Here is a 27,324-nt window from a genome sequence, read left to right as displayed (position 1 = left end):
TGAAAATGGCTGTCCACCAACGTTCACCATCCAACCTGACAGAACTGGATCTGCAAGGAAGAATAGCAGAGGATCCCAAAATCCAGGTGTGGAAAAACTTGTTGCATCATTCTCAAGAAGACTTATGGCTGTACTAGCTCAAAGGGGGGCTTCTGCTCAGTACTGAGCAAAGGGTCTGAATACTTATGATCATATGATATTTCAGTTTTTCTTGTTTAATAAATTTGCAAAAATTCTATATTTCTGTTTTTTTCTGTCAAGAGGGGATGCATAGTGTGCATTAATGAAAAAAAATTACCTTTTTTGAATTTACCAAATGGCTGCAATGAAACAAAGAGTGAAAAATGTAAAGAGGTCTGAATGCTTTCCGTACCCACTGTATATAAAGTAAAGCCAGTGCTATACTAGGGCTAGGATGCTGAATGTAAGTGTGGCACCCCTGAGGCTTCAGTTGCCACAGAGGTACTGCACCTCAGCCAGAGGTGTGGTATTCCATCCCGAGTACAGAAGAGGTCATCCACCGGTATGCACACAAAAAACTCAACACCTCAATTAGCATCTCTCCACCAGGTCAGGGTTAGGGCTTGGTTCCATTAATGCTATGTGTCGCGGGTGGAGGTGGGCGCGCTGCGCTTTCCCACTGCTCGGGTCCGGCTGCTGCTGCTGCTCGGTGGTGGCTCGAGCGGTGGGCCGGATCCCGGGGACTCGAGCGGCGTTCCTCGCCCGTGAGTGAAAAGGGGGGGATTTTGTGGGGGGTTTTATATTGTCCGTGACGCCACCCACGGTTGTGGTGAGATTGGTGACACCACCGCTGCTCTGGACGGGGATCCCGGGAGCGATGACAGGGAGCAGCTTGGTTGTTGTTTCTCCCCTCCGTGGGTAGGGGGTTGATTGTCCCGGGGCCCGGTGAGGGGTAGGTAGGGATGGATGGCAGGCGGGTTACGGGGCCTGGTGAGGTGCAGGGTCGCGGGAACAACGCTGTGCCGCACGGCACGGTGGTACTCACTCAGCCAATGATGAAGACACAGTTCTTGGTAAAACACACGGCTGGATGGACGGGTCCCACAGGCGGCTGCGGTGGTTTCTGCTCCCGGCAGGTTGATGGTGACTGCCTTTTCCTGCACCTGTGTAATGTTTGGTTCCAATGGGTTCCCACCGGTAACCCGCTCCCCAGCTTGGATATGGGCCGAAGGAGCCCATTTTGCCTGCAGGCTCTGGCCCTGGGAACTGTAGCCTTGGTGGTGGCTGTGTTTCCCTCTCTCGGTTGGACTGTTGCCTTCTGTCGGGACTTGGCTGCTGGGAAACCCAGGAGGTTCCCTTCGCTAACGGATTTGACAAATTCACGGCGACTCCTAGCCTTGTCAGGGTCCGTAAGCCCCTGCCGGATGGTGCTGGCTTCTCTTTGCGTACCGGTCCGGTACCGCCGGGCCACCGCCCGTCCACGGTCCTTACGGCTAGCTCCAATAGGCCACTCCTGCAGACGGTCACCACCGTCTGCCAACCTTGCTGATCTGTCCGGGCCACACACCCGGACCAACTTCAGACTGCTCAACTGCTACTTCACTCCTCTCACTTTCTCCTCCACAACTCATCTCTCTGTTTTCCCGCCTCCAGGACTGTGAACTCCTCGGTGGGTGGAGACCAACCGCCTGGCTCCACCCCCTGGTGTAGACATCAGTCCCTGGAGGAAGGCAACAAGGGTTTTTGTCTGACCGGTGTGCCTGACCGGGAGTGTGGGGTGTGTTGGTGTTGTGCTTGTGACGTCCTGGCTTGCCCAGGGCGCCACATATGTATAGCCACCACTGGTGATGGTTACTCCCTCTCCCTAATCCGACATGTCCTGGAGGTGGAGTCTAGTGAGTTGGGGACACTGTAGTGCCAGGGAGTCATAAAGGAGCAGTGGAGGAGTGAAGACCTATGGTCTGGAGCTGGTGTAGCTTGACTCAGGCAAACAACAGAAGGGGTCCTAGAGGCCACGGGACGTGTGCCATACACCCGTGGACTCATTCCACATATAGCATCGGAGTGGAGGGACTTGGCCGCAGAACGGGGACTGGTCCATAGACTAGAGGAGAAGAACCAACATACTCCGCTAGTAAAACCAGAGGCTGAGGACACATCTAGTACCGAAGCTAACTCCACATATGAATCCGCTGGTAGGTGACCACATAGGGCCACGGGATAGAGCTTCAAGCCACCCGACAGGCCCCGCGGACACCGGCTCAGGGCACTGTGTGCATAGGCGCGGGACAGGTGGGAGAGAAGTTAGTGCAGAATGACTACCAGGGAAAGCACATAAGAAAGGTGCACCGGACTTGACCTCTGAACTACCCGGGATCGGCTGGAGCCCTTTACAATGGAATCCAGCACTCCAAAGGTGATCACTGACTAGTCGTGTTACCTTGGAACCTGCTACAGTGAGTAAAAACCTTGAGACTGCATCCCTGTGTCGCTCCGTTATTCGCCTGGGCCTCCGGCACTGCACCCCCACCATCACCTACTACGACTACCCTGATCCACCCTGAGGCCAAGCTCTGCCTGTGGAGAGCTATACCAACCAAGCTGTGTTACCATCTGCCCCAGAGGCCCCAACCCGCAGCGGCGGCACATATCTGGCCGCATAACACAGGTGGCGTCACAACCATTATCCCCCTTTTAATTGACACTGCTGTGGTCACGGAATCGGGCCTTTCCGCTACCGCAGCGTCCCAGAAACGGAAACCGCGGCCCGGTAATGAATAACCCCATGGCCCCGGTGCAGACGTGTCATAAGCATACCCTTTGTTCTGAGATTGGATGTTTTATTTCAGAAATATGTGCAAGTAAATTTCCAGCAATGCACTGCTATTTGATTGACAGGTGCAACAGGAAGGGAATATGTGATAATAAAGAAAATTCCAGCTCACCACCTGGTTCTGTCCCTCCTCAGGATAGAGCAAAGAATTCAGCCTTGCCAACGACCAACCATCCAGTAAATAAAATATATGGATCCAGCTCTTCACATCCAAGGTGCAGTTTATTCATCCATATTAGTGCACATTATGGTAGTTACAATATGCAGTGAAACACTATTCAACGTGTTTCAATTGCCAGAGCAATCTTAGTCACTGCATATTGTAACTGCATATTGTAACTGTTATAATGTGCACTAATATGGATGAATAAACTGAATCTTACATGTGAAGAGCTTGATCCGTTTTTTTATCTATGGGAATATATGGTTCGAGTTTTGCTATTTATTCCCACCCCTGTCTGCTGCCTAGCCTTGGTAGATGCTAGACTGTATGGGCTGCATTTCAAACACACCCCTATCACGTGACAGAAATGACTCATACCTGGAAGGAGCCCATAAAATCAAGCATCTACCAAGGCCAAGCAGCAGATAGAGGTGGGAATAGCTAGCAAAACCCGACCCACCTAGTAGATATTCTGTAGAAGCTATCAATCAAATACAAGTGTATCTCAATAAATTGGAATATCTTCAAAGAGTTACCGTATTTTTCGGACTATAAGATGCACCTGACCATAAGACGCACCCTGGTTTTAGAGGAGGAAAATAGGAAAATAAAATTTTAAGCAAAAAATGTGGTCATGACACACTGTTATGGGGCGAGGATCTGCTGCTGACACTGTTATGGGGTAATGTCCTGCTCATATACTCCCCAGCCTGCTATATACCCTTATCCTGCTCATATACTCCCCATCCTGCTTATATACTCCCCAGCCTGCTCATATACTCCCCAGCCTGCTCATATACTCCCCAGCCTGCTCATATACTCCCCAGCCTGCTATATACCCTCATCCTCCTCATATACTCCCCAGCCTGCTCATATACTCCCCATCCTGCTCATATACTCCCCAGCCTGCTATATACTCCCCAGCCTTCTATATACTCCCCATGCTGCTCATAATATACCGCTATCCTGCTATATGCCCTCATCCTGCTCATATACTCCCCATGCTGCTCATATACTCCCCAGCCTGCTATATACCCTCATCCTGCTCATATACTCCCCAGCCTGCTATATACCCTCATCCTGCTCAAAAACTCCCCATGCTGCTCATAATATACCCCTATCCGGCTATATGTCTTCATCCTGGTGTATGGCCGCATCCTGTGGCACATAAAAAAAAATAAACATTCATACTCACCTCACTCCCTGCAGCATCACTCCTCTTACCGTCTATGTCAGCGGCAGCGCCGCTGAATGCAGCCGTCCCCCTGCAGCAACGCGATGTCCTCTGGTGGTCTGTGTCGGCGGCTGCGTGTGGACACGTGCGCACAGCGATGATGTCATCGCTGTGCGCCCCGCTAGTCACGCAAGTCAGCTGACCGGACAGATGGGAGGAGGAGCGATGCTGCAGGGGAACAGTGAGTAATCTGTACTGATTCACTGCCCCCCGCACTGATGATGATGCGTGGGGGGCAGTGAATACAGCCGCACATGATCACTCCAGGCTGCAGTTGCTAGGGGTGATCATGCGGGCCGGCTGTTTATCCCTCGCCCATCCTCCTGCCCACCTGTCAGCGCCGGGTTCACCGCTGAGAGATGGGCGGGAGGATGGGCGTGCATATTAAACGAGCGGGCCCATGTGGTCACGGCAGGCTGCTACAGCCTGCTCGTGCCCCTGATGACCCGCTCCACCACAGCACCCTCATTCCCCGCAGCCACAGTCAGACCATAAGACGCACCCCCAACTTTCTCCCAACATTTGGGGGGAAAAAAGTGCGTCTTATGGTCTGAAAAATACGGTAATTTATTTCAGTAATTCAATACAAAAGGGAAGCACATGTATTATATAGAGTCATTACAAACAGAGTGATCTATTTCAAATGTTTATTTCTGTTAATGTTTATAATTATGGCTTATAGCCAATGAAAACTCAAAAGTCATTATCTCAGAAAATTACAATATTATATAAAACCAACTGAAAAAATATTTTAAACTCAGAAATGTTGGCGCCTACTGAAAAGTATGTACAGTAAATGCACTCAATACTTGTTTGGGGCTCCTTTTGCAGTAATTACTGCATCAATGTAGCATGGCATGGTGGCGATCAGCCTGTGGCACTGCTGAGGTTTTATGGAAGCCCAGGTTGTTTGATAGCAACCTTCAGCTTGCATTGTTGGGTCTGGTGTCTCTCATCTTCCTCTTGACAATAGCCCATAGATTCTCTAAGGGGTTTAGGTCAGGCAAGTTTGCTGGCCAATCATGCACAGAGATACTGTGGTTATTAAACCAGGTATTGGTACTTTTGGCAGTGTGGAAAGGTGCCAATTCTTGCTGGAAAATGAAATATCCATCTCCAAAAAGCTTATCGGCAGAGGGAAGCATAAAATGCTCTAAAATTTTCTGGTAGACGGCTGCACTGATTTTGGTCTTGATAAAACACAGTGGACCTACACCAGCAGATGACATGGCGCCCCAAGCCATTACTGATTGTAGAAACTGCACACTAGACCTCAAGCAGCTTGGATTGTGACCTCTCCACTCTTCCTCCAGACTCTGGGGCTTTGATTTCCAAATGAAATGCAACATTTACTTTCATCTGAAAACAACACCTTGGACCACTGAGCAACAATCCAGTTCTTTTCTCCTTGGCCCAAGTAAGACACTTGTGGCATTGTCTATTGGTCATGAGTGGCTTGACACAAGGAATGCGACAGTTGTAGCCCATGTCCTGGATACATCTGTGTGTGGTGGTTTTTGAAGCACTGACTCCAGCAGCAGTCCACTCCTTATGAATCTCCCCCAACTTTTAATCTTAATAATCCTATCAAGGCTACGGTTATCCAGGTTGCTTGTGCACCTTTTTCTACCACACTTTTTCCTTCCACTCAGCTTTCCATTAATATGCTTGGATACAGCACTCAATGAACAGCCAGCTTCTTTAGCAATGACCTTTTGTAGCTTACCCTCATTGTGGAGTGTGTCAATGACTGTCTTCTAAACATCTCTCGAGTCAGCAGTCTTCCCCATGTCTGTGTAACCTACTGAACCAGAGGGACCATTGTAAATGTTTAGAAAGCATTGCAGGTGTTTTCTGGTAATTATTCTAATTTTCTGAGATAATGTTGATGATTATGGCCATTGAAAACCCAAAACTCATTAACAGAAATAAACACTTGAAATAGATCACTCTGTTTTGTAATGACTCTATATAATATACGTGTTTCCCTTTTGTATTGAATTACTGAAATAAATTACCTTTTTAAGGATATTCTAATTTATTGGGAAGCACTTGCAGCAATGTATTGCTGGAACATTACTTGCACATATTTCTGAAATAAAACATCCAATCTCAGAACAAAAGGTATGCTTACATTCAGAATCCTATTGACAGTATAGCACTGGCTTTAATTTATTTAAGGAGAACCATCAGGATTTTCATATACGCTGTGTGCAGAATTATTAGGCAAATGAGTATTTTGATCACATGATACTTTTTATACATGTTGTCCAACTCCAAGCTGTATAGGCTTTGAGAGACTACCAATTTGTTACGTCCGGGTGGTGGAAACACTGGACCGTACACCGATCTCCCCTGAGGAGGTAGCCAGGCTGGTCACCCCGCCAGAGAGTCCTGATGCACGGCAGCCGAAGCACTATTGGTAGCCAGACAGTCCGTAGAGGAGCAGGAAAGGTGGATGTCGCTGAGCACACGGAGTTCTGGATGGTAGTCCGGGTGACGAAGCTCAGGGTCCAAGGCCGGGTTGTAGGGTCAGGCGGAATCCGGAACATGCTGAGCGATGGGACGGGTCACCGAACGGAGCCAGGGACTGGAGACTGGCGGAGTTGCAGAGGTGGTGGAACATCCGCCGAAGTCACCGTCAGGGTCCAGGGATGGACTTGGTTCGGAGCGGCTGGCGTGGCAGGACAGGCTCTGCGAGACAGACAGGGTTAATATAGGGCAAAGCACAGGGCAAAGCAATACGGGAACCTGAACACTAGCTTGCTAAACACGTAGAACAGGCCCCGCCCACCAGGAAAGAGAACCTAATATACCCTGTACCTGTCTATGCAATTTCCTGTTTCTGGGTGCTGGCCCTTTAAGAGAGGGTCAATGACCGCGGCGCGCGCCCTAATGCGCATGCGCGAGGCCCGTGTGCCAGAAGCCAGTCCAGGGAGCGGTGAGGAGGAAGCAGGAGTGCCCGGCTGTGTGTCCCACGTCGCAGAGGAGCGCCGGGAGCGGGGAGCAGGACACATGGAGGGTGCAGGCGAGGAGGATGGGACCGGGACCGGAGTGGTGAGCAGGGGACGCCGCCGGGAACCGGGGGGCGGACCAGGGGAACCGGAGAGCGGGCCACGGGGACCGGAGAGCGGGGCACGGGGACCGGGAAGCGTGACACAATTAAATAAATCAGGTGATGTGCATCTCTGTAATGAGAAGGCGTGTGGTGTAATGACATCAACACCCTATATAAGGTGTGCTTAATTTTTAGGCAACTTCCTTTCCTTTGGCTAAATGGGTCAGAAGAGAGATTTGACGGGCTCTGAAAAGTCCAAAATTGTGAGATGTCTTGCAGAGGGACGCAGCAGTCTCGAAATTGCCAAACATTTGAAGTGTGATCACCAAACAATCAAGCATTTCATGGCAAATAGCCAACAGGGTCACAAAAAGCGTGTTGGGCAAACAAGGCGTAAAATAACTGCCCATGAATTGAGGAAAATCAAGCGTGAAGCTATCAAGATGCCATTTGCCACCAGTTTGGCCATATTTCAGAGCTTACTGGAGTATCTAAAAGCATAAGGTGTGCCATACTCATGGACATGGCCAAGGTAAGGAAGGCTGAAAAACGACCACCTTTGAACAAGAAACATAAGATAAAATGTCAAGACTGGGCCAAGAAATATCTTATGACTGATTTTTCAAAGGTTTTATGGACTGATGAAATGAGAGTGACTCTTGATGGTCCAGATGGATGGGCCAGAGGCTGGATCAGTAAAGGGCAGAGAGCTCCACTCCGACTCAGACGTCAGCAAGGTGGAGGTGGGGTACTGGTATGGGCCGTTTTCGTCAAAGATGAACTTGTGGGACCTTTTTGAGTTGAGGATGGAGTGAAGCTCAACTGCCAGACCTACTGAAAGTTTCTGGAAGACAACTTCTTCAAGCAGTGGTACAGGAAGAAGTCGGTATCATTCAAGAAAAACATGATTTTCATGCAGGACAATGCTCCATCACATGTATCCAACTACTCCACAGCGTGGCTGGCCAGTAAAGGTCTAAAAGATGAATAAATAATGACATGGCCCCCTTGTTCACCTGATTTACGCCCCATAGAGAACCTGTGGTCCCTCATAAAATGTGAGATCTACAGGGAGGGAAAACAGTACACCTCTCGGAACAGTGTCTTGGAGGCTGTGGTGGCTGCTGCACGCAATGTTTATCGTAAACAGATCAACCAACTGAGAGAATCTATGGATGGTAGGCTGTTGAACGTCATCATAAAGAATGATGGCTATATTGGGCACAATTATTTTGGGGGGTTTTGTTTTTGCATGTCAGAAATGTTTATTTCTAAATTTTGTGCAGTTATATTGGTTTACTTGGTGAAAATAAACAAGTGAGATGGGAATATATTTGGTTTTTATTAAGTTGCCTAATAATTCTGCACAGTAATAGTTACCTGCACAAACAGATATCCTCCTAAGATAGCCAAATCTAAAAAAAAAACCACTCCATCTTCCAAAAATATTAAGCTTTGATATTTATGAGTCTAAAAAAATGCTCTACAATACAACTTGCTTAATAATTCTGCACACGGCGTATAAAGTTTTTGATGTTACTTACTGCTTCCTAGATGATGCCGCTCCTTTTCTTTTGAGCTTCTGTTTTTCTGGTGTACGCCATACCAGAGGATCCTGTACCCTTTTTCCCACATTGTGGAGAGAAACTACAACATACAGCATGGTGAGCTTCTTATTTCTTGTTTTTGTAATTTATTCCCGGTTTCATGATGGAATAAGAAATATATCAAAGGCAAGTTATTTAAATAGCAATCAGTCACCACCTTAATGATATTGTTGTCCTAAAAGCAATTGTAATATGGAGAGGCTTAACAGCCAGGAGCACTAAATTAGGCATTTCAGTGCCCATCAGTATGGGCCATAAACGCAGAGGCGGAATAACAGTAGCCAGGTTTTCGGACAGTTTTGAAGGTGTGCCCCTCCAGCCCTAATGTATCATGGGACAGGTCACATGATCACCTATGATAGATCATGTGGTAGGGCACATGATTAAGCCCCTCCGCTTCTATTGGCCGGCCGCTTAGTGACGTCGCGGTGACGTCGCTGTGACACCGAACGCACGTCCCCCTTGAAGGAGGGATTGTTCGGCGGACACAGCGACGTCGCCGACCAGGTATGTGTGTGTGAAGCTGCCATAGCAATAATGTTCGCTACGGCAGCGATCACCAGATATCGCATGTATGACGGGGGCGGGTGCTATCGCGCTCGACATTGCTAGCAATTGCTAGCGATGTCGCAGCGTGTAAAACCCGCTTTAGCCTCAGAACTCACAAAGACCCTGGACACCTGATGCCTAGCAACCATGCGCCTGAAGTGGCGGACAGACAGGTGGTGCATGAGAGCCCGCCGACACTACAGCAGGGGATGAAGACGGATCAGGGACGGTTTGAGACTCGGGAGAACCCCAAATCCGTAACATCTGCTTTTTGGAAAAATGTCCTGTGGACCAATGTGGTTAAAACAGAACTGGTTGGACACAATGATGTGTATGTGTAGAGGCAAAAAGGACACAGAATTTCAAGAAAATAATATATTGCTAACCATTAAGCATGGTGGTGGATCAGTCATGCTTTGGAGTTGTGTTGCAGTCAATTGCATGGGGAACATTTCACAGGTAGAGGGAAGAATGGATTCAATGAAATTTGAACAATTTCTTAATACAAACATAAAACCTTCTGTCAAAGAAAAGCTAGAGTTGAAAGGAGGATGGCTACTACAAACAGATAATGATCTTAAACACACGTCAAAATCCACAACAGTCAACCTCAAAAGGTGCAAGCTGAAAGTTTTACATTGGCCCTCACGGTCCCCTGATTTGAACATCATTGAATATTTGTGGCTAGACCTCAAAAGAGCAGTGCATGTAAGACAACCCAGGAATCTCACAGAATTGGAAGACTATTCCAAGGAAGAATGGATGGAAATCCCTGAAACAAGAATTGAAAGACTTTTGGCTGGCTACAAAAAGTGTTTAAAAGCTGTGATGGTTGCCAAAGGGTATGCTACTAGATACTAACTATGCAGGGTGTCCAAACCTTTGTATCTGTCCATTTTTCTTTTTTGTTCATTTAAAAATGTATAAGATGATTTAAATTTTCTCTCCAGGACAGGAGACAAACTCTAGCGCAGCGCCACCTATTGGAAGTAGCGATCCTAAAAGTTAAATGTGGATTTTTAACAATCCTTTTAACAATCCTAAGATGATTTATTTATTTTTTGCCTAACATATAGGTATAAAGATGTCACATTTATTTTATAAGAGATTATTTCATCTTCAACTTGCTTAATTGTTCACAATAACAGTAATTTTGATCAAGGGTGCCTAAACCTTTGCATGCCACTGTGTATATAGTGTGAGCCCACAAACAGCACCGACTATATACAGTATGAGCCTTCACATAGCCGCTATATACAGTATGATCTCAGACATAGTCCCCCTACAGACATTATATAAAGTAGGGATGATTGAATACCTCAAATATTCGGCTTCACGAATATTTGCCGAATAGGTTGCCGCTATTTGACTATTCGCAAATATTCGATGCACAATGTAAGTCTATGCGAAACCCGAATAACAGCTTAGGCTTCCCATAGACTTACATTGCGCATCGAATATCCGCATAGCGCCGACCTATTCGTCGGATATTCGCGAAGCCGAATATTTGAGGTATTCGATCATCCCTAATTATAAGCCCCCACAAAACTAAAATTGAAATATTTGGCCATAATAACAATTGTTATGTTTGGAGGGAAAAGGGAGAAGCTTTGAAGTCTAACAACACCATCCCAACTGTGAAAAACGGTGGTAGTAGCATCATGTTGTGGGGTTGTTTTGCTGCAGGAGTGACTGGTGCACTTCACAAAATAGATGGCATCATGAGGAAAGATGATTTTTGGAAATACTGAAGCAACATCTCAAGACATCAGCGAGCACTTAAAGCAGGGCTGGGGAACCTTTTTTCTTCCGGGGCCATTTGGACTTTTCTACCAACCTTGGGGGGCCGCAAAAATTATTAGGTTGAAAACTACCCTAATATATTTGGTCAAACAATGAATAAACTCATCCTTACTGTGGTGTCTGTAGCTGCTTCTCTTTGGTGCGGCTGTGATGTTTGGCGATATTGATCATGTTGCTTCTCACAACTGCTTTTCCTGGTTTGTCTTGGTCTGGAGCACAGTCAACAGATTGGTAAATCAAATACATTACATAGGAGACGCTGGAGGCACATACATCACAGGAGGGGCTGGGGGTATATATACATCACAGGAGGGGCTTGGGACATACACATCACTGGAGAGGCTGGGGGCATAGACATCACTGATGATGCTGGGGCATACACATCACAGGAGACACTGGGGTGCATATACAACAGAAGATGCTGGGGGCATATACATCATAGAAGATGCTGAGGGCATATATACAGCACAGGACGAGCTGGGGACATATATACAGCACAGGACGAGCTGAGGACATATATAAAGCACAGGATAAGCTGGGGACATATATGCAGCACAGGATGAGCTGGGGACATATATGCAGCACAGGATGAGCTGGGGACATACATACAGCACAGGACAAGCTTGGGACATATATACAGCACAGGAGGAGCTGGGGGCATATATACATCCCAGGAGGGGCTGGGGGCATATACATCACAGGAGGGGCTGAGGCTCAGACATCACTGAGGGGACACAGACAGTACTGCCGGGCACAGACAGCACTGGCAGTGGCGCGACCAGCACTGGCGGTGGCACAAACAGGACTGGGGGACATGGATAGAACTGAGGGAGCACAGACATCACCAAGAGAGCACGGACAGCACAGGGTAGGGGTGGCACATAGCACAGACATCACCAAGGGGGCATGGACAGCACTGGAGGTGGCACAAACAGCTTTAGAGGGGCACGATCAGGACTGGGGAACATGGACTGTATTGAGGGAGCACAGACATCACCAAGGGGGCATACACATCACTGGGGGGTGGCACACAATACTAGGGGAGGTGGCAGACAGCACTGGAAGGTAGCACACACCACTGATTTAGTGGCACACTGCCCTGCGAGGCAGGACTTACGCTGCCCCGTGAGGCAGGACTCACGCTGCCCCGTGAGGCAGGACTCACGCTGCACCACGAGGCAGAAGGCACACTGCACTGCGAGGTAGACGTCACACTGCACCGCGAGGCAGAAGTACGAGGCAGACGTCACACTGCACCGAGAGACAGAAATCACACTGCACTGTGTGGCAGAAGGCACACTGCACCGTGACGCAGAAGGCACACTGCACTGCAAGGCAGAAGGCACACTGCACCACGAGGCAGAAGTCAAACTGCACCACTAGGCAGGAGTCATACTGCACCACGGGGCAGAAGGCACACTGCACCGTGAGGCAGAAGTCACACTACATCGAGAGGCAGGACTCACACTGCGCCGGAAGGCATGTACAGCAGGGAATCCGGTAAACCTCCTGCTACTCTTCTTCTGTGGGGCGGGAGTACAGCACATCTCACTCTTATACCGCCCACAAAGTATGTTCTCAGCATATTGGCACAGGCCAGGACAGCATGCTGGGAAACTAATGGTATGCGCGCCACACATTGATTTAAAGGGCCGGCAGCTGACAAAACCGCAGCTGCCGCCCGACTCACTGCGGTGCCCGGGATGTGCCCAGGGGCCAAATAAAATGTCATCGGAGGCATACTGCCAAACTAGTTACAAAGTGATTTAAGGATAACAAAGTCAATTTTGGGAGTGGCCATCAGAAAACCCTGATCTCAATCCTATTGAATATGTATGGACAAAGCTGAAAAGGCAGGTGCGAGCAAGGCAACCTACAAACATGGCTCAGTTACACTAGTTCTGTCAGGAGGAATGGGACCAAATTCCTACCAAATATTGTGAGAAGCTTGTGGAAGTACAGTGCCTAGCGAAAGTATTCGGCCCCCTTGAATTTTCAACTTTTTCCCACATTTCAGGCTTCAAACATAAAGAAAACATTTTAATGTTATGGTGAAGAAGCAACAGCAAGTGGGACACAATTGTGAAGTTGAACGAAATTTATTGCGTATTTTTAACTTTTATAAAAAAATAATAAACTAAAAATTGGGGCATGCAATATCATTTGGCCCCTTTAAGTTAATACTTTGTAGCGCCACCTTTTGCTGCGATTACAGCTGCAAGTCGCTTGAGGTATGTGTCTATAAGTTTTGCACATCGAGAGACTGAAATTTTTGCCCATTCTTCCTTTGCAAACAGCTCGAGCTCAGTGAGGTTGGATGGAGAGTGTTTGTGAACAGCAGTTTTCAGCTCTTTCCAATTGTCTCTCCAGTAAAGGAGACAAACTCTAGCACAGCGCCACCTATTGGAAGTAGCGATCCTAAAAGTCACAAGTGGATTTTTAACAATCCTTTGCAATAGGACTTAGGATATATAAGCCAGAGCAGAATCCCAATTTGCAGACACGGTGTTTCGGGGTGCTTGCCCCTTGTCAGTGCAAAGTATGGGGGGTGTCTGATCTGGCTCATGAGAAAGCTATGTGGGGACCACGGGGGAACACTATTCTCCTTAAGGAGACTTTGCAAGCCAGTCTGGCTGCCAAGTAAGGGGACTTATAGCTGCCACACCCCTCTAAGAAATATTCAAATTGTCTCTCCAGTAAAGGAGACAAACTCTAGCACAGCGCCACCTATTGGAAGTAGCGATCCTAAAAGTCACAAGTGGATTTTTAACAATCCTTTGCAATAGGACTCAGGATATATAAGCCAGATCAGAATCCCAATTTGCAGACACGGTGTTTCGGGGTGCTTGCTTCTCGTCAGTGCAAAGTATGGGGGGTGTCTGATCTGGCTCATGAGAAAGCTATGTGGGGACCACGGGGGAACACTATTCTCCTTAAGGAGACTTTGCAAGCCAGTCTGGCTGCCAAGTAAGGGGACTTATAGCTGCCACGCCCCTCTAAGAAATATTCAAATTGTCTCTCCAGTAAAGGAGACAAACTCTAGCACAGCGCCACCTATTGGAAGTAGCGATCCTAAAAAAGCTCTTTCCACAGATTCTCGATTGGATTCAGGTCTGGACTTTGACTTGGCCATTTTAACACCTGGATATGTTTATTTGTGAACCATTCCATTGTAGATTTTGCTTTATGTTTTGCATCATTGTCTTGTTGAAAGACAAATCTCCGTCCCAGTCTCAGGTCTTTTGTAGACTCCAACAGGTTTTCTTCAAGAATAGTCCTGTATTTGGCTCCATCAATCTTCCCATCAATTTTAACCATCTTCCATGTCCCTGGTGAAGAAAAGCAGGCCCAAACCATGATGCTGCCACCATCATGTTTGACAGTGGGGATGGTGTTTTCAGGGTGATGAGCTGTGTTGCTTTTACACTTTGACACACTCTCTCACCTCAGCTGTAGATCTCTGCAGTTCATCCAGAGTGATCATGGGCCTCTTGGCTGCATCTCTGATCAGTCTTCTCCTTTTTTAAGATGAAAGTTTGGATGGACGGCAAGGTCTTGGTAGATTTGCAGTGGTATGATACTCCTTCTATTTCAATATGATCGCTTACACAGTACTTTTTGGGATGTTTAAAGTTGTGGAAATCTTTTTGTAACCAAATCCGGCTTTAAACTTCTCCCCAACAGTATCACGGACCTGCCTGTTGTGTTCCTTGGTCTTCATGATGCTCTCTATGCTTTAGGCCTCTTTCACACGTTCGTGAAAAACCACGCACGTTTTTCACGGATGTGTCAAAGGTCCGTTTTGCCCTCTGTGAGCCGTGTTTATGGCTCACGTGTGTTCTCCGTGTGTTATCCGTGATAACACACGGAGAACGGGAACTTTCTACTCACCTGTCCCTGGCTTCACTGTCAGTGGTGCTGATCTTCGGTCTCCGATCCTGCCAACTCCCCGCTGCTGCTGCTTCCCACCGCAGTGAAGTGAATATTCAATGAGCATAATGAGCGGCGGAAGCAAGTGACAGCTGCCGGAGAGACTGCTGGGCTGGAGAAGGTGAATAAAGTTTTGTTATTTTGTTCTCAGACACGTGTGTTTTCTCCGGCGCCTGTCACACGGAACACCTCCGTGTGGTCCGTTTACGTTCCGTGTGACACCCGTGGTGCCGGAGAAAAACGGACATGTTGACGTGTGGAGCACACGGGCACATGTATGCTCCACACATACACACGTTCCATGGCAGAACACGCACGTGAGTGCAGACCTATTGATTTTAATGGGTCTACATGTGCCCGTGTCTCCGGTACGTGAGAAAACTGACCATACACGGACGTGTGAAAGAGACCTTAAACAGAACACTGAGAACTATCACAGAGCAGGTGCATTTATACGGAGACTTGATTACACACAAGTGGCTTATATTTATCATCATCAGTCATTTAGAACAACATTGGATCATTCAGAAATCCTCAATGAACTTCTGGAGTGAGTTTGCTGCACTGAAAGTAAAGGGGATGAATAATATTGCACCCCCCCAATTTTCAGTTTATTATTTTTTATAAAAGTTTAAAATAAGCAATAAATTTCGTTCAACTTCACAATTGTGCCCCACTTGTTGTTGCTTCTTCACCATAACATTAATAATAATTTTATATAGCACTATTAAGTCCACAGCACTTTACATACATTAGCAACACTGTCCCCATTGGGGCTCACAATCTAGAGTCCCTATCTGTATGTCTTTCAAGTGTGGGAGGAAACCCACGCAAACACAGGGTGAACATACAAACTCCTTGCAGATGGTGTCCTTGGTGGGCTTTGAATCCAGGACCCCAGCACTGCAAGACTGCAGTGCTAACCACTGAGCCACCGTCTTTTATCTTTATGTTTGAAGCCTGAAATGTGGGAAAAGGTTGAAAAAGTCAAGGGGGCCGAATACTTCCGCAAGGTACTGTATATCCAAAATGTTTGACCCAAGTCATACAGTTTAAGGGCAACAGTTGCAAATACTAATGAGATATGTGTAAACTTTTGACTTTGCAGAAAGTAATAAAAATGCCTTAAAACATTCTCTCTCAATATTCTGGCATTTGCAAATAAAAATAATTTTGGTTCCTAATTGACCTAAAATGGGAAAGGTTTATTTTGATTCCATGTTAGATAGTGAGAAAAACATACAGATGTGTCTTCTTAGATAGTGTATGTAAAGTTCTGGTTTCAACTATAGCTGTTTATAGATGAAAAAAGAGCAACAAAACCGCGCAGTATAAAAGTGCCTTTAGATGCTCCGAAGGCTGAGATTTCATGAAAACAAATTCACTTTGCTTGGGCATTTAGGTCGTGTTCACATGTATCAAAATGTTGTGTTTTTTTTGGCAGCTTTCTTTTCACAGATATTCTGCTGCTTTTTTTCTTCAGAGGCTAAAAAAAATGCATGTAAAAAACTGCAGCTACTTTATTAAATGCAAAATCAAAGCTTTTCTGTACTATAAAAACCCAGTTTCACATCTGCACTAACAAGCATCAAATAAGGCAAAAAAAAAGCAACAAAACACAATATTAATCTTCTTTAATTATTGCATTTTTGCTGCAGATTTCTGCAGAAAACAAAAAACACAGTATTTATGCAACAAGTGAACACAGCCCTACAGACACAAAAAGCCAGATATCATATAGTGAAGCGTACATCATGAAGAGAAAGTTCTGACTTCTATGACCATGAATGAATGAACAGTCTTGGGTATCTGTTAAATGTCCATCACTGCCAAATGGGTGTGATTTGGGTGTGGCTAGGGGCGTGGTCAAAATTCTCCATGAGCGTTATTTAGCCTCTTTCTGTTCTTCAGAAGTTGGGAGGGATGAATCTGGCCACAGGCCCCCACGAAACACTGGGCCCTTAGCGGTTGCCTAGATTGCCTTCATCATAATCCGCCTATGTCCATAAACATCTGCTAATATCTCTGACACTCATCGTAAATGAACAACAATCTATGATTATAGAGAAAATGTCCATTAGCAGCAAAATAATCCTAAGTATAAATGGCCTATAAAGTCATCCTGAAAAAAAATTCAGGACATCCGTCTCATTTGTATGATGACAATGATTACATTACTTATTTCCTGTATGTGTGTAATTCTAAAGTAGTACTTAAAAGGGGTATCTATGACTTAACAATTGTTAGCTTATCAAACATAGTCAAAAAGCAAATAGAAAAGACTAAACGACTGTTTCACCACTCTTGCCGTCATACAGCCTCCCACGCTGAGAAAGTCCAACAAAATAATCGAGCAAAAGGCACAAAAATCCTTTTTGAATATATATATATATATATAGTTTAAAAATATATTGTTTATAATGCCTTCAGTGAGGATTACAAATATTTCCAAATGTACAGTCCCTGACAGAAGGTCTGTCGCTTATCCATGTTATGTAAATAAAAGCTTATAACCTGCCTTTAAATTCATCCATTGGTTTCATAAATTACTCTTTTGAAAGCTGAAACCCTCCCAAATTTGGTTTAGGTTCTGAAAATAAAGTTGCTGCAAAGCTGAAATATTGATCATTTAATAAACACAGAAAGGTCGGACTTTGGCAAGACCAAAGTTTTTTCTGTGTTCATTAAATGATCAATATTTCAGCTTTGTAGCAACTTTATTTTCATAACCTAAACCAAATTTGGGAGGGTTTCCGCTTTCAAAAGAGTAATTTATAAAACCAATGGATGAATTTAAAGTCAGGTTATAAGCTTTTATTTACATAACATGGATAAGCGACACAACTTCTGTCAGGGACTGTATGCATAATACGTAACATGATCCGGCTGATAGTATCTTTCATTGCACACTGTCAGCGTATAATTCCATAGAAATACATTTCAATCACTAATAAAGCTTAACCATTCAGAAACAACTATCTCATGAATCACCTTGCAGATGGTCTTTTTAAATCCTGTGCATTGGTAAAGCTACATGGAATTGTGGTCATAAGTTATATATTGAGTAAAGGCCGCTTTACACGCTACAACATCGCTAGCAATTGCTAGCGATGTCGAGCGCTAAAGCACCCGCCCCGATCGTACATGCGATATCGTGTGATTGCTGCCTTAGCGAACATTATCGCTACGGCAGCGTCACATACCTGCTCTGCAACGTCACTGTGACCGGCGAACCGCCTCCTTTCTAAGGGGGCGGTTCATTCAGCGTCACAGCGACGTCACAGCAGCGTCACTGAACCACCGCCCAATAGAAGCGGAGGGGCGGAGATGAGCGGTACATAATATCCCGCCCACCTCCTTCCTTCCGCATTGTGGACGGCCGCAGGTAAGGTGAGGTTCCTTGTTCCTGCGGCGTCACACATAGCGATGTGTCCTGCCGCAGGGGTGACGAACTACATCGTACACCGAACAGCGGCGATAATCGAGAATAGGGAGGCATGTCACCAATGAGTGATTTTGACCGTTTTTCAACGATTCAAAATCGCTCATAGGTATCACACGCAAAGACATCGCTAAAGCGACCGGATGTGCGTCACAAATTCCGTGACCCCCAATGAGATCGCTTGAGCAATGTCGCAGCGTGTAAAGCGGCCTTTAGAACAAATCCAAGCCGCTTATTTAGTAAGATGAACAGTCTTCATCTAAGATAAGTCATCAATATGAGCTTGTACCACTCAAAACCCAGAAAGCCCACCATCAGCTGAACTCTGCTTCAGCAATAACTAGGGAAAATGTATAGGGTAAAGCACAGCAGTCCGTTACATTGCATAGAAGCAACTTCCAATTACGGCTGTTTATCTCAAGTGAGGTTATTATCAACTGTTAAGTCTCAGACAACCCCTTTAACTTAATTATTTCTTCAGTTGCTTCAATTGCATTCGTATCTGATCTATTTCCTTTTCTATGCCTTAAAAACTCAACTTTCTTTTTGTGCAGGAAATTTGCAGACTGTCCTCCACTCCTGGATGTTGAAGACATGGTTCGAATGAAGGTTCCAGACTCTAAATGTGTCTACACATATGTGCAAGAGTTATACCGCAGTTTAGTTGCTAAAGGGTTAGTAAAAACCAAGAAAGCATGAGTTTTCTAAAGAAGTTCAAAGATATTGAAGGTAAGGACATATCTGTGATGATTATATGTTAAACAACTGAATTTATTATATTTTACATACAACTGCAATCAAAATTACTTAAGTGGAACCAGTCAGGTCCAATATGTACCCAAAACCACGAGCAGTTCTGGGGTCATATTGCTAATCCCTGCCTAACGGTCCCTGTATACACTAGCATAGATAAAGAGATCTTTAGAAAAAGTATTTCTACAGATCTTTTATCATATGCTAATAAGGCCAGCTACTAGTTGCAAGGGCATTACTTCCCTTGGCTAGACGCCCTGTGGGCGTGCTTACATGGTAATGAATGTGCAGCGTCAGAGAATGGTCGCGCTCACCTCTCCGCTGCCATCGCGTCCGAGTCCTAGATTTTGGTTCAGTGCGCATGATCCCAGACTTTCGGTCATCAGCACTACACGGTTTGAAGCAGGGACTCATACACCCGGCTTCATAGTGCGCATAACTAAAAGTCCGAGGCCGTGCGCACTGAGCGGAAATCAAGGACTTGGGCATGATGGCAGCAGAGAGGGGAGCGCAACCATCCTCTGGCGCTGCACATTCATTGGCATGTTAGTAAAATTGATCGCACAGCCATGTAGTAAAAATAAGGGGGGGGTGTGATACGTGCAGTGAAAATATGTATAGATATAATATACGGCAGTGTGCGTTGGAACTAAGGTAACAGCTTTGATGTACACTATTCTCTGCAGCCTGATAATGTCCACTTGGTTTTGGTAGGGAGCACCGGGGGATTAATAGTGGCTATACCTAGATACTACTTGGTGTTTCAATCAACCTCATCACATTGTTAGTAACTAGGGCTGAGTGGATCCAAACTGTAAAAGTCCGGATCCGCGCGGTTTCAAAGGAATTTCGGGTGCACGATCCGGATCCAGCACTGGGGAAAATAATTGAAAAAAAAAGAAAAACAAAAATAAAACGTTTCATACTTACCGAGACTCAGTGTCATGGCAGCACACTGCTTCCAGGTCGCACATTTATAGCGCCCCTGAAGCCATCAGGGTGCTACAAGGTTCTGCATCCCCACCAGGATGGAGGGCCTACCCCCTTAGGGACCCAGAATCCCAGTGCCGGTACCAACAAAAACCCAGGTATTCCTAGTTTTTCCCCAACAATCCCCCATACAATGGAACCCAGCTAGGGTGGGACCAATGGATGTCCGCCTACAGGAGGAGCCACTCCAATCCACTAGTTGACCAGGTGGGAGGGACAGACTGTGGAGAGTAGTCAGAATGTGTGTCAGTTGAGTAGTGACTGTGGAAGAGAAGTAACACCCTGACTCAGGTTGACGGTGACCTGGTACCCAGGAGAGGTGGTTGACGGTGGAGTACGGTGGAGTAGTCCCGGAACTACGCACCGAAGGGGTACAGGACCCTAAGACAGGAAATAGCTTTAAGCCAACCTGTTAACACGTGCACAGCAAAGGGGACCATCAAGGATCTTGCTGACCCTAAAGAATCCGAAGACTCAGTAGCAAAGGGTGAGCTGGGGACTGGACCAGCGAATCCAACCCCATAGGGCTCATGCTATCATCAGGCAGACAGAGGTGGACAAAACACAAACCGGGGACCCCAGTGTTCCATACCACGGGGACCCACTTACCAAACACAGGTGCAGGGGAAGAAGGTACCAGAGAACTAGACTGGCACTGGGACGATGAGGACCTGGAGGCGAAACCAGCCGGTCTCGGGCAACCAGTTAACACCCTAAAAGTGAGTAAACCAGTTGCACTGAATACCTGTTTGGACTCCTTCTTCCAGCATCTACCCCACCATACACCCACTGGGGCAATACCCTACTTGTGGAGGGACTACCATACTAGCTGCAATACCATCAGCCTCAGTAGAGACACTGCAGCGTCAGCTCCCTATTCTTAGCCACAACACCGCAAGTGGCGTGACAAATAACTTATTCACAAATCCCCTGTAAATATCCCCGTTACTAAAAGGGCCCAGGGCACGGAATCGGGTAACGGCCACCATCGTGACACCACACTACCCAGAACTAAGTACCCCATATCCCTGGGTGCTACAACCCTTTTTCCTGGCGTCACAAACAGGATTGAACTGGACCCGGTCAAATCGGGTGATGTGTGCCTTAAAAGTTGTATTATATGGACTGAACTTTATTGTTTGAAAAATCACCGCCATTTTGCTGTAAAAAATAACTGCAGCACAGCAGACAAAAAGGCGCGAAAAGAAACCCCTGCCCCCTGGGAGTATCCGGAATGTAAAATGAAACAGGAAGGAGGGAGCCCGGAGGGCCTGCACCAGAATGCCTCCAGGACTGTTACTGACAACATGTCTGCTCCAGGGGATCGTGCCAGTGTCCCAGTTCAACCAGAGACCTAGACCACGGAAGGGCTAGAAGCAGAGGTTCAGCGGCTGTGCTGGACTCTGTGTGCGGAGCACTTGCAGCGAGTCGAGGAGTGGAAGGCGGAGATGATGGAAGTGCTGGCAGCCATGCGGGCTCAAGAAAGTGGAGAGCCGCTTGTCCAGGCTGCACTGATCCAGCTACTGGGATCCGTCCTCGACCAGGCCGTGTCACCGTCAGAGAGACCAGAAGCGGTCGCATCACCTTCTGCGCTGGAGAAGGAGCAAGCACCTGATCCAGTGACAGCAGCCCAGGCAATGACGTCATCGAGAGCCGCTGAGGAGGCCGCCACCAGTGCTGACGATCTTTCTCATGTGTGCTTTTACAGTAGTATTTAGCAATCGATTATCTGTTTGCTACATATAGGTGAATACTTATGTATGATAACTATGTTCCTTTTTGTGGAGTCATACTCTTTGATGGTTATTTGTGATTTATGGCTGGTGTATAGTGTCTTTATACTAGACAGTGCAATATGGGTATGAATACAATTGTTATGGAGATATAATGTATGTACAGATATGGATATAATCTAATATATAAAGCTGAATGTGTGTGTGTGTGTGTGTGTGTGTGTGTGTATGTGTGTATGTGTGTGTATGTGTGTGTGTGTGTGTGTGTGTCCAGGATTGGCATCTGCACCGTCGCAGCTACAGTCACAAAATTTTGCACACTCACACTTGTGGACCCCGAGAGCGTCATAGGCTATGTTTTGTGGGCAAATTTTAACCCCACGCTTTACAGTTATTCACCAAAAAACCTGTCTCCATTAAAGCGAATGGAGCTGGGAGCCACAGTGCAGCCAGAACTTCAGAAGAATGTGCAGCCACGCCCTTAAATGGAATGTTGGTGTGTCACAATGCAGCCAGGGAAAGAGACAGACACAGACAGGGAAAGAGTCAGACACAGACAGGGTAAGAAACAGACATAGACAGGGTAAGAGACAGACACAGACAAAGAGACAGACACAGGGAAACAGACGGACAGGGAAAGAGAGGGAAAGAGACAGACAGGTAAAGAGACAGACAAAGACAGACAAAGGGAAAGAGACAGAGGGAAAGAGGAAAAGAGACAGACGGGGAAAGAGAGGGAAAGAGACAGACAGGGAAAGAGAGAGAAAGAGACAGACAGGGAAAGAGACAGACAGGGAAAGTGACAGAGATAGAAAGACAGACAGGGAAAGAGATAGATAGACAGACAGGGAAAGAGATTGAGACAGATGGAGAAAGAGACAGAGACAGTCAGAGACAGACAGACAAAGAGATAGAGAGAGAGACAGAGAGATATATACAGAGGGGGAGACAAACATTATAATTACATATATATCTATTTGTTTTGTGTTTTTTGTGTGCAGAATACATTTTTGTTAATACATTCTATTTTGTTAACAGCAGTTATTAACCCGGGCGAAGCCGGGTAGTACAGCTAGTATATACTGTATATATATATATATATATATATATATATATATATATAATATATAAAGCTGAATGTGTGTGCGTGTATGTATGTGTGTATGTCCGGGATTGGCATTTGCACCGTCGCAGCTACAGCCACAAAAATTTTGCACACTCACACATCTGGACCCCGAGAGCGTCACAGGCTATGTTGTGAGGCGAAATTTTAACCCCGTGCGTTCCAATTTACCAATCAATTTTGCCCCTATTTACATAAAGGGGAAGAAGTGAAACGAAAAGTGTATCCACACCGTTGCATTTACAATCACGAAATTTTGCACAGACACCTCATGTGACCCAGGGAACATCGTAGACTATGTTTTGACAGGAAAATTTAACCCCGCGCTTTACAGTTACTCTCCAAAAAACATGCCTCCATTAAAGTAAATGGAGCCTGGAACTACAGGTTATTAGTAGGAGCTGTGATTGGTTGCTATAGGAACAAAAGACATTCATAGTATAAGAAGCTTATATGTGAGGTAATAAGATGTCGGTGGGGAGACGGATAGAGAGAGACAGACAGAGAGGCAGACAGAGAGACAGACAGAGAGACAGAGACAGAAAGGGAAAGAGACAGACAGAGACAGACCTGGAAAGAAACAGACCTGGAAAGAGACAGATGGGGAAAGAGACAGACAGACATGCAGATAGGGACAGAGACAGGCAGACAGGGAAGGAGGAGACAGCCAGAGAGACAGACAAAGATAGATGGGGAAAGACACAGACCTTGATAGAGACAGACAAGGAAAGAGAAAGACAGAGACAGGCAGACAGGGAAAGAGACAGACAGGAAAAGACACAGACAAAGAGATGGAGAGACAGACGGGGAAAGAGACAGACCTGGGAAAGAGACAGATGGGGAAAGAAACAGAGAGATAGAGACATGCAAAGAAAGAGACAGGCAGACAGGGAAAGAGACAGATGGAGAAAGACAGATGGGGAAAGAGACAGACGGAGAAAGACAGACGGGGAAAGAGACAGACGGGGAAAGAGACAGACGGGGAAAGAGACAGACCTGGAAAGAGAAAGTGACAGATGGAGCACATTACTTGGCCAATTTACTTAAATCTGTGTGGAATATCTGTGGTGTTGAAATATATGTTGTGAAATTCTTCTATTAGCTTAGTTTTTGCCTTTTAATAATTACATTTCTATCTATATTTGGTTTGTGGTTTTTGTGTGCACAATACATTTTTGTTAATATATTCTATTTTGTTAACAGCAGTTATTAACCCGGGCGAAGCCGGGTAGTATAGCTAGTATATATATATATATATATATATATATATATATATAAATAAATATATATATATATTTAATTACTAGCTGTACTACCCGGCTTCACCCGGGTTAATAACTGCTGTTAACAAAATAGATTGTATTAACAAAAATCTATTCTGCACACAAAAAACATGTATATAAATGTAATTATGTCTGTCTCCCCCTCTGTATATATCTCTCTGTCTCTCTCTCTCTTTGTCTGTCTGTCTCTTTCTCCGTCTGTCTCAATCTCTTTCCCTGTCTATCTCTGTCACTTTCCCTGTCTGTCTCTTTCCCTCTCTTTCCCTGTCTGTCTCTTTCTCTCTCTTTCCCTGTCTGTCTCTTTCCCTCTTTCCCTGTCTATCTCTTTCCCTCTTTCCCTCTGTCTCTTTCCCTTTGTCTGTCTCTTTGTCTGTCTCTTTACCTGTCTTTGTCTGTCTCTTACCCTGTCTGTCTCTTTCCCTCTCTTTCCCTGTCTGTCTGTTTCCCTGTGTCTGTCTCTGTCTCTTTGTCTGTGTCTGTCTCTTTACCTGTCTGTGTCTGTCTCTTAACCTGTCTCTCTCTTTCCCTGTCTGTCTCTTTCCCTGTCAGTCTGTCTCTTTGTCTGTGTCTGTCTCTTTTTGTCTGTCTCTTACCCTGTCTATATCTGTTTCTTACCCTATCTGTGCCTCCCTCTTTCCCTGTCTGTGTCTGTCTCTTTCCCCTGGCTGCATTGTGACACGCCAAAATTCCATTTAAGGGCATGGATGCGCATTCTTCTGAAGTTCTGGCTGCACTGTGGCTCCCAGCTCCATTTGCTTTAATGGAGGCAGGATTTTTGGTGAATAACTGTAAAGCACGGGGTTAAAATTTCCCCTCAAAACATAGCCTATGACGCTCTTGGGGTCCAGAAGTGTGAGTGTGCAAAATTTTGTGGCTGTAGCTGCGACGGTGCAGATGCCAATCCCGGACACACGCACACACACACATACACACACACACACACATACATACATACACACATTCAGCTTTATATATTAGACTAATTTATCTTTATATTTTTGTGCTTCATATTTACCTTTAATAATCTAATATATAAAGCTGAATGTGTGTGTGTATGTGTGTGTGTGTGTGTGTGTATGTCCGGGATTGGCATCCGCACCGTCGCAGCTACAGCCACAAAATTTTGCACACTCACACTTCTGGACCCCGAGAGCGTCATAGGCTATGTTTTGAGGGGAAATTTTAACCCCGCTCTTTACAGTTATTCACCAAAAAACCTGCCTCCATTAAAGCGAATGGAGCTGGGAGCCACAGTGCAGCCAGAACTTCAGAAGAATGCGCAGCCATGCCCTTATATGGAATGTTGGCGTGTCACAATGCAGCCAGGGAAAGAGACAGACACAGACAGGGGAAGAGGCAGACACAGACAGAGTAAGAAACAGACATAGACAAGGTAAGAGACAGACACAAAGCGACAGACACAGACAAAGAGACAGACTGACAGGAAAGAGACAGACAGGGCTGAATGTGTGTATGTGTGTGTGTGTATGTATGTATGTGTGTGTGTATGTCCGGGATTGGCATCTGCACCGTCGCAGCTACAGCCACAAATTTTGCACACTCACACTTCTGGTCCTGGGAGCGTCATAGGCTATGTTTTGAGGGGAAATTTTAACCCCACGCTTTACAGTTATTCGCCAAAAAACCTGCCTCAATTAAAGCGAATGGAGCTAGGAGCCACAGTGCAGCCAGAACTTCAGATGACTGCGCAGCCACGCCCTTATATGGAATGTTGGCGTGTCACAATGCAGCCAGGGAAAGAGACAGACACAGACAGGGAAAGAAACAGACACAGACAGGGTAAGAGACAGATACAAAGAGACAGACACAGACAAAGAGAACAGACTGACAGAGGGAAAGAGACAGACAGGGAAAGAGAGGGAAAGAGAGAGACAGGTTAAGAGACAGACATAGACAGGTAAAGAGACAGACACAGAAAGGTAAAGAGACAGACACAGACAGGAAAAGAAACAGACATAGAAAGGGTAAGAGACAGACACAGACAAAGCGACAGACTGACAGGGAAAGAGACAGACAGGGAAAGAGAGGGAAACAGACAGACAGGGTAAGAGAGGGAAAGAAACAGACAGGGTAAGAGACAGACAAAGACAGGTAAAGAGACAGACAAAGAGACAGACACAGGGAAAGAGACAGAGGGAAAGAGGGAAAAAGACAGACAGGGAAAGAGAGGGAAAGAGAGGGACAGGTTAAGAGACAGACACAGACAGGTAAAGAGACAGACACAGACAGGGAAAGAGGCAGACACAGACAGGAAAAGAAACAGACATAGAAAGGGTAAGAGACAGACACAGACAAAGAGACAGACTGACAGGGAAAAAGACAGACAGGGAAAGAGAGGGAAACAGACAGACAGTGTAAGAGAGGGAAAGAGACAGACAGGGTAAGAGACAGACAAAGACAGGTAAAGACAGACAGGTAAAGAGACAGACAAAGAGACAGACACAGGGAAAGAGGGAAAAAGACAGACAGGGAAAGAGAGGGAAAGAGATGGAAAGAGACAGACAGGGAAAGAGACAGACAGGGAAAGAGACAGAGATAGACAGACAGGGTAAGAGATTGAGATAGACGGAGAAAGACAGAGAGTCAGACAGACAGGGAAAGAGATAGAGAGAGAGACAGAGAGATATATACAGAGGGGGAGGCAGACATTATAATTGCATTTATATCTATTTTGTGGTTTTTGTGTGCAGAATACATTTTAGTTAATACATTCTATTTTGTTACCAGCAGTTATTAACCCGGGCGAAGCCGGGTAGTACAGCTAATTGTATTATATAGTTACACTTTATATTTATTATCAATTATTATATTCTGCATAGCCACAATACTATATTATATTAT

At 45.8% G+C, this 27,324-nt stretch overlaps 1 protein-coding gene across 3 annotated transcripts in view; it reads left to right on the top strand.

Annotated features, from left to right (window-relative positions):
* The window catches only part of SMTNL1 (smoothelin like 1), a 549,144-nt gene that overhangs the window by 406,068 nt on the left and 115,752 nt on the right, over positions 1 to 27,324 (top strand). For all 3 annotated transcript variants that reach the window (XM_075349138.1, XM_075349141.1, XM_075349139.1), the window contains exon 5: positions 19,135 to 19,309. In XM_075349138.1, coding sequence (XP_075205253.1) covers positions 19,135 to 19,279 — 145 coding nt within the window. In that variant the 3' untranslated portion in view covers positions 19,280 to 19,309. The remainder of the gene's footprint in view (positions 1 to 19,134; positions 19,310 to 27,324) is intronic.

Source organism: Anomaloglossus baeobatrachus, chromosome 5, assembly GCF_048569485.1.
Source record: "Anomaloglossus baeobatrachus isolate aAnoBae1 chromosome 5, aAnoBae1.hap1, whole genome shotgun sequence".
NCBI classification, from domain to species: domain Eukaryota; kingdom Metazoa; phylum Chordata; class Amphibia; order Anura; family Aromobatidae; genus Anomaloglossus; species Anomaloglossus baeobatrachus.
This window is presented reverse-complemented; position numbering and strand designations above follow the sequence as displayed.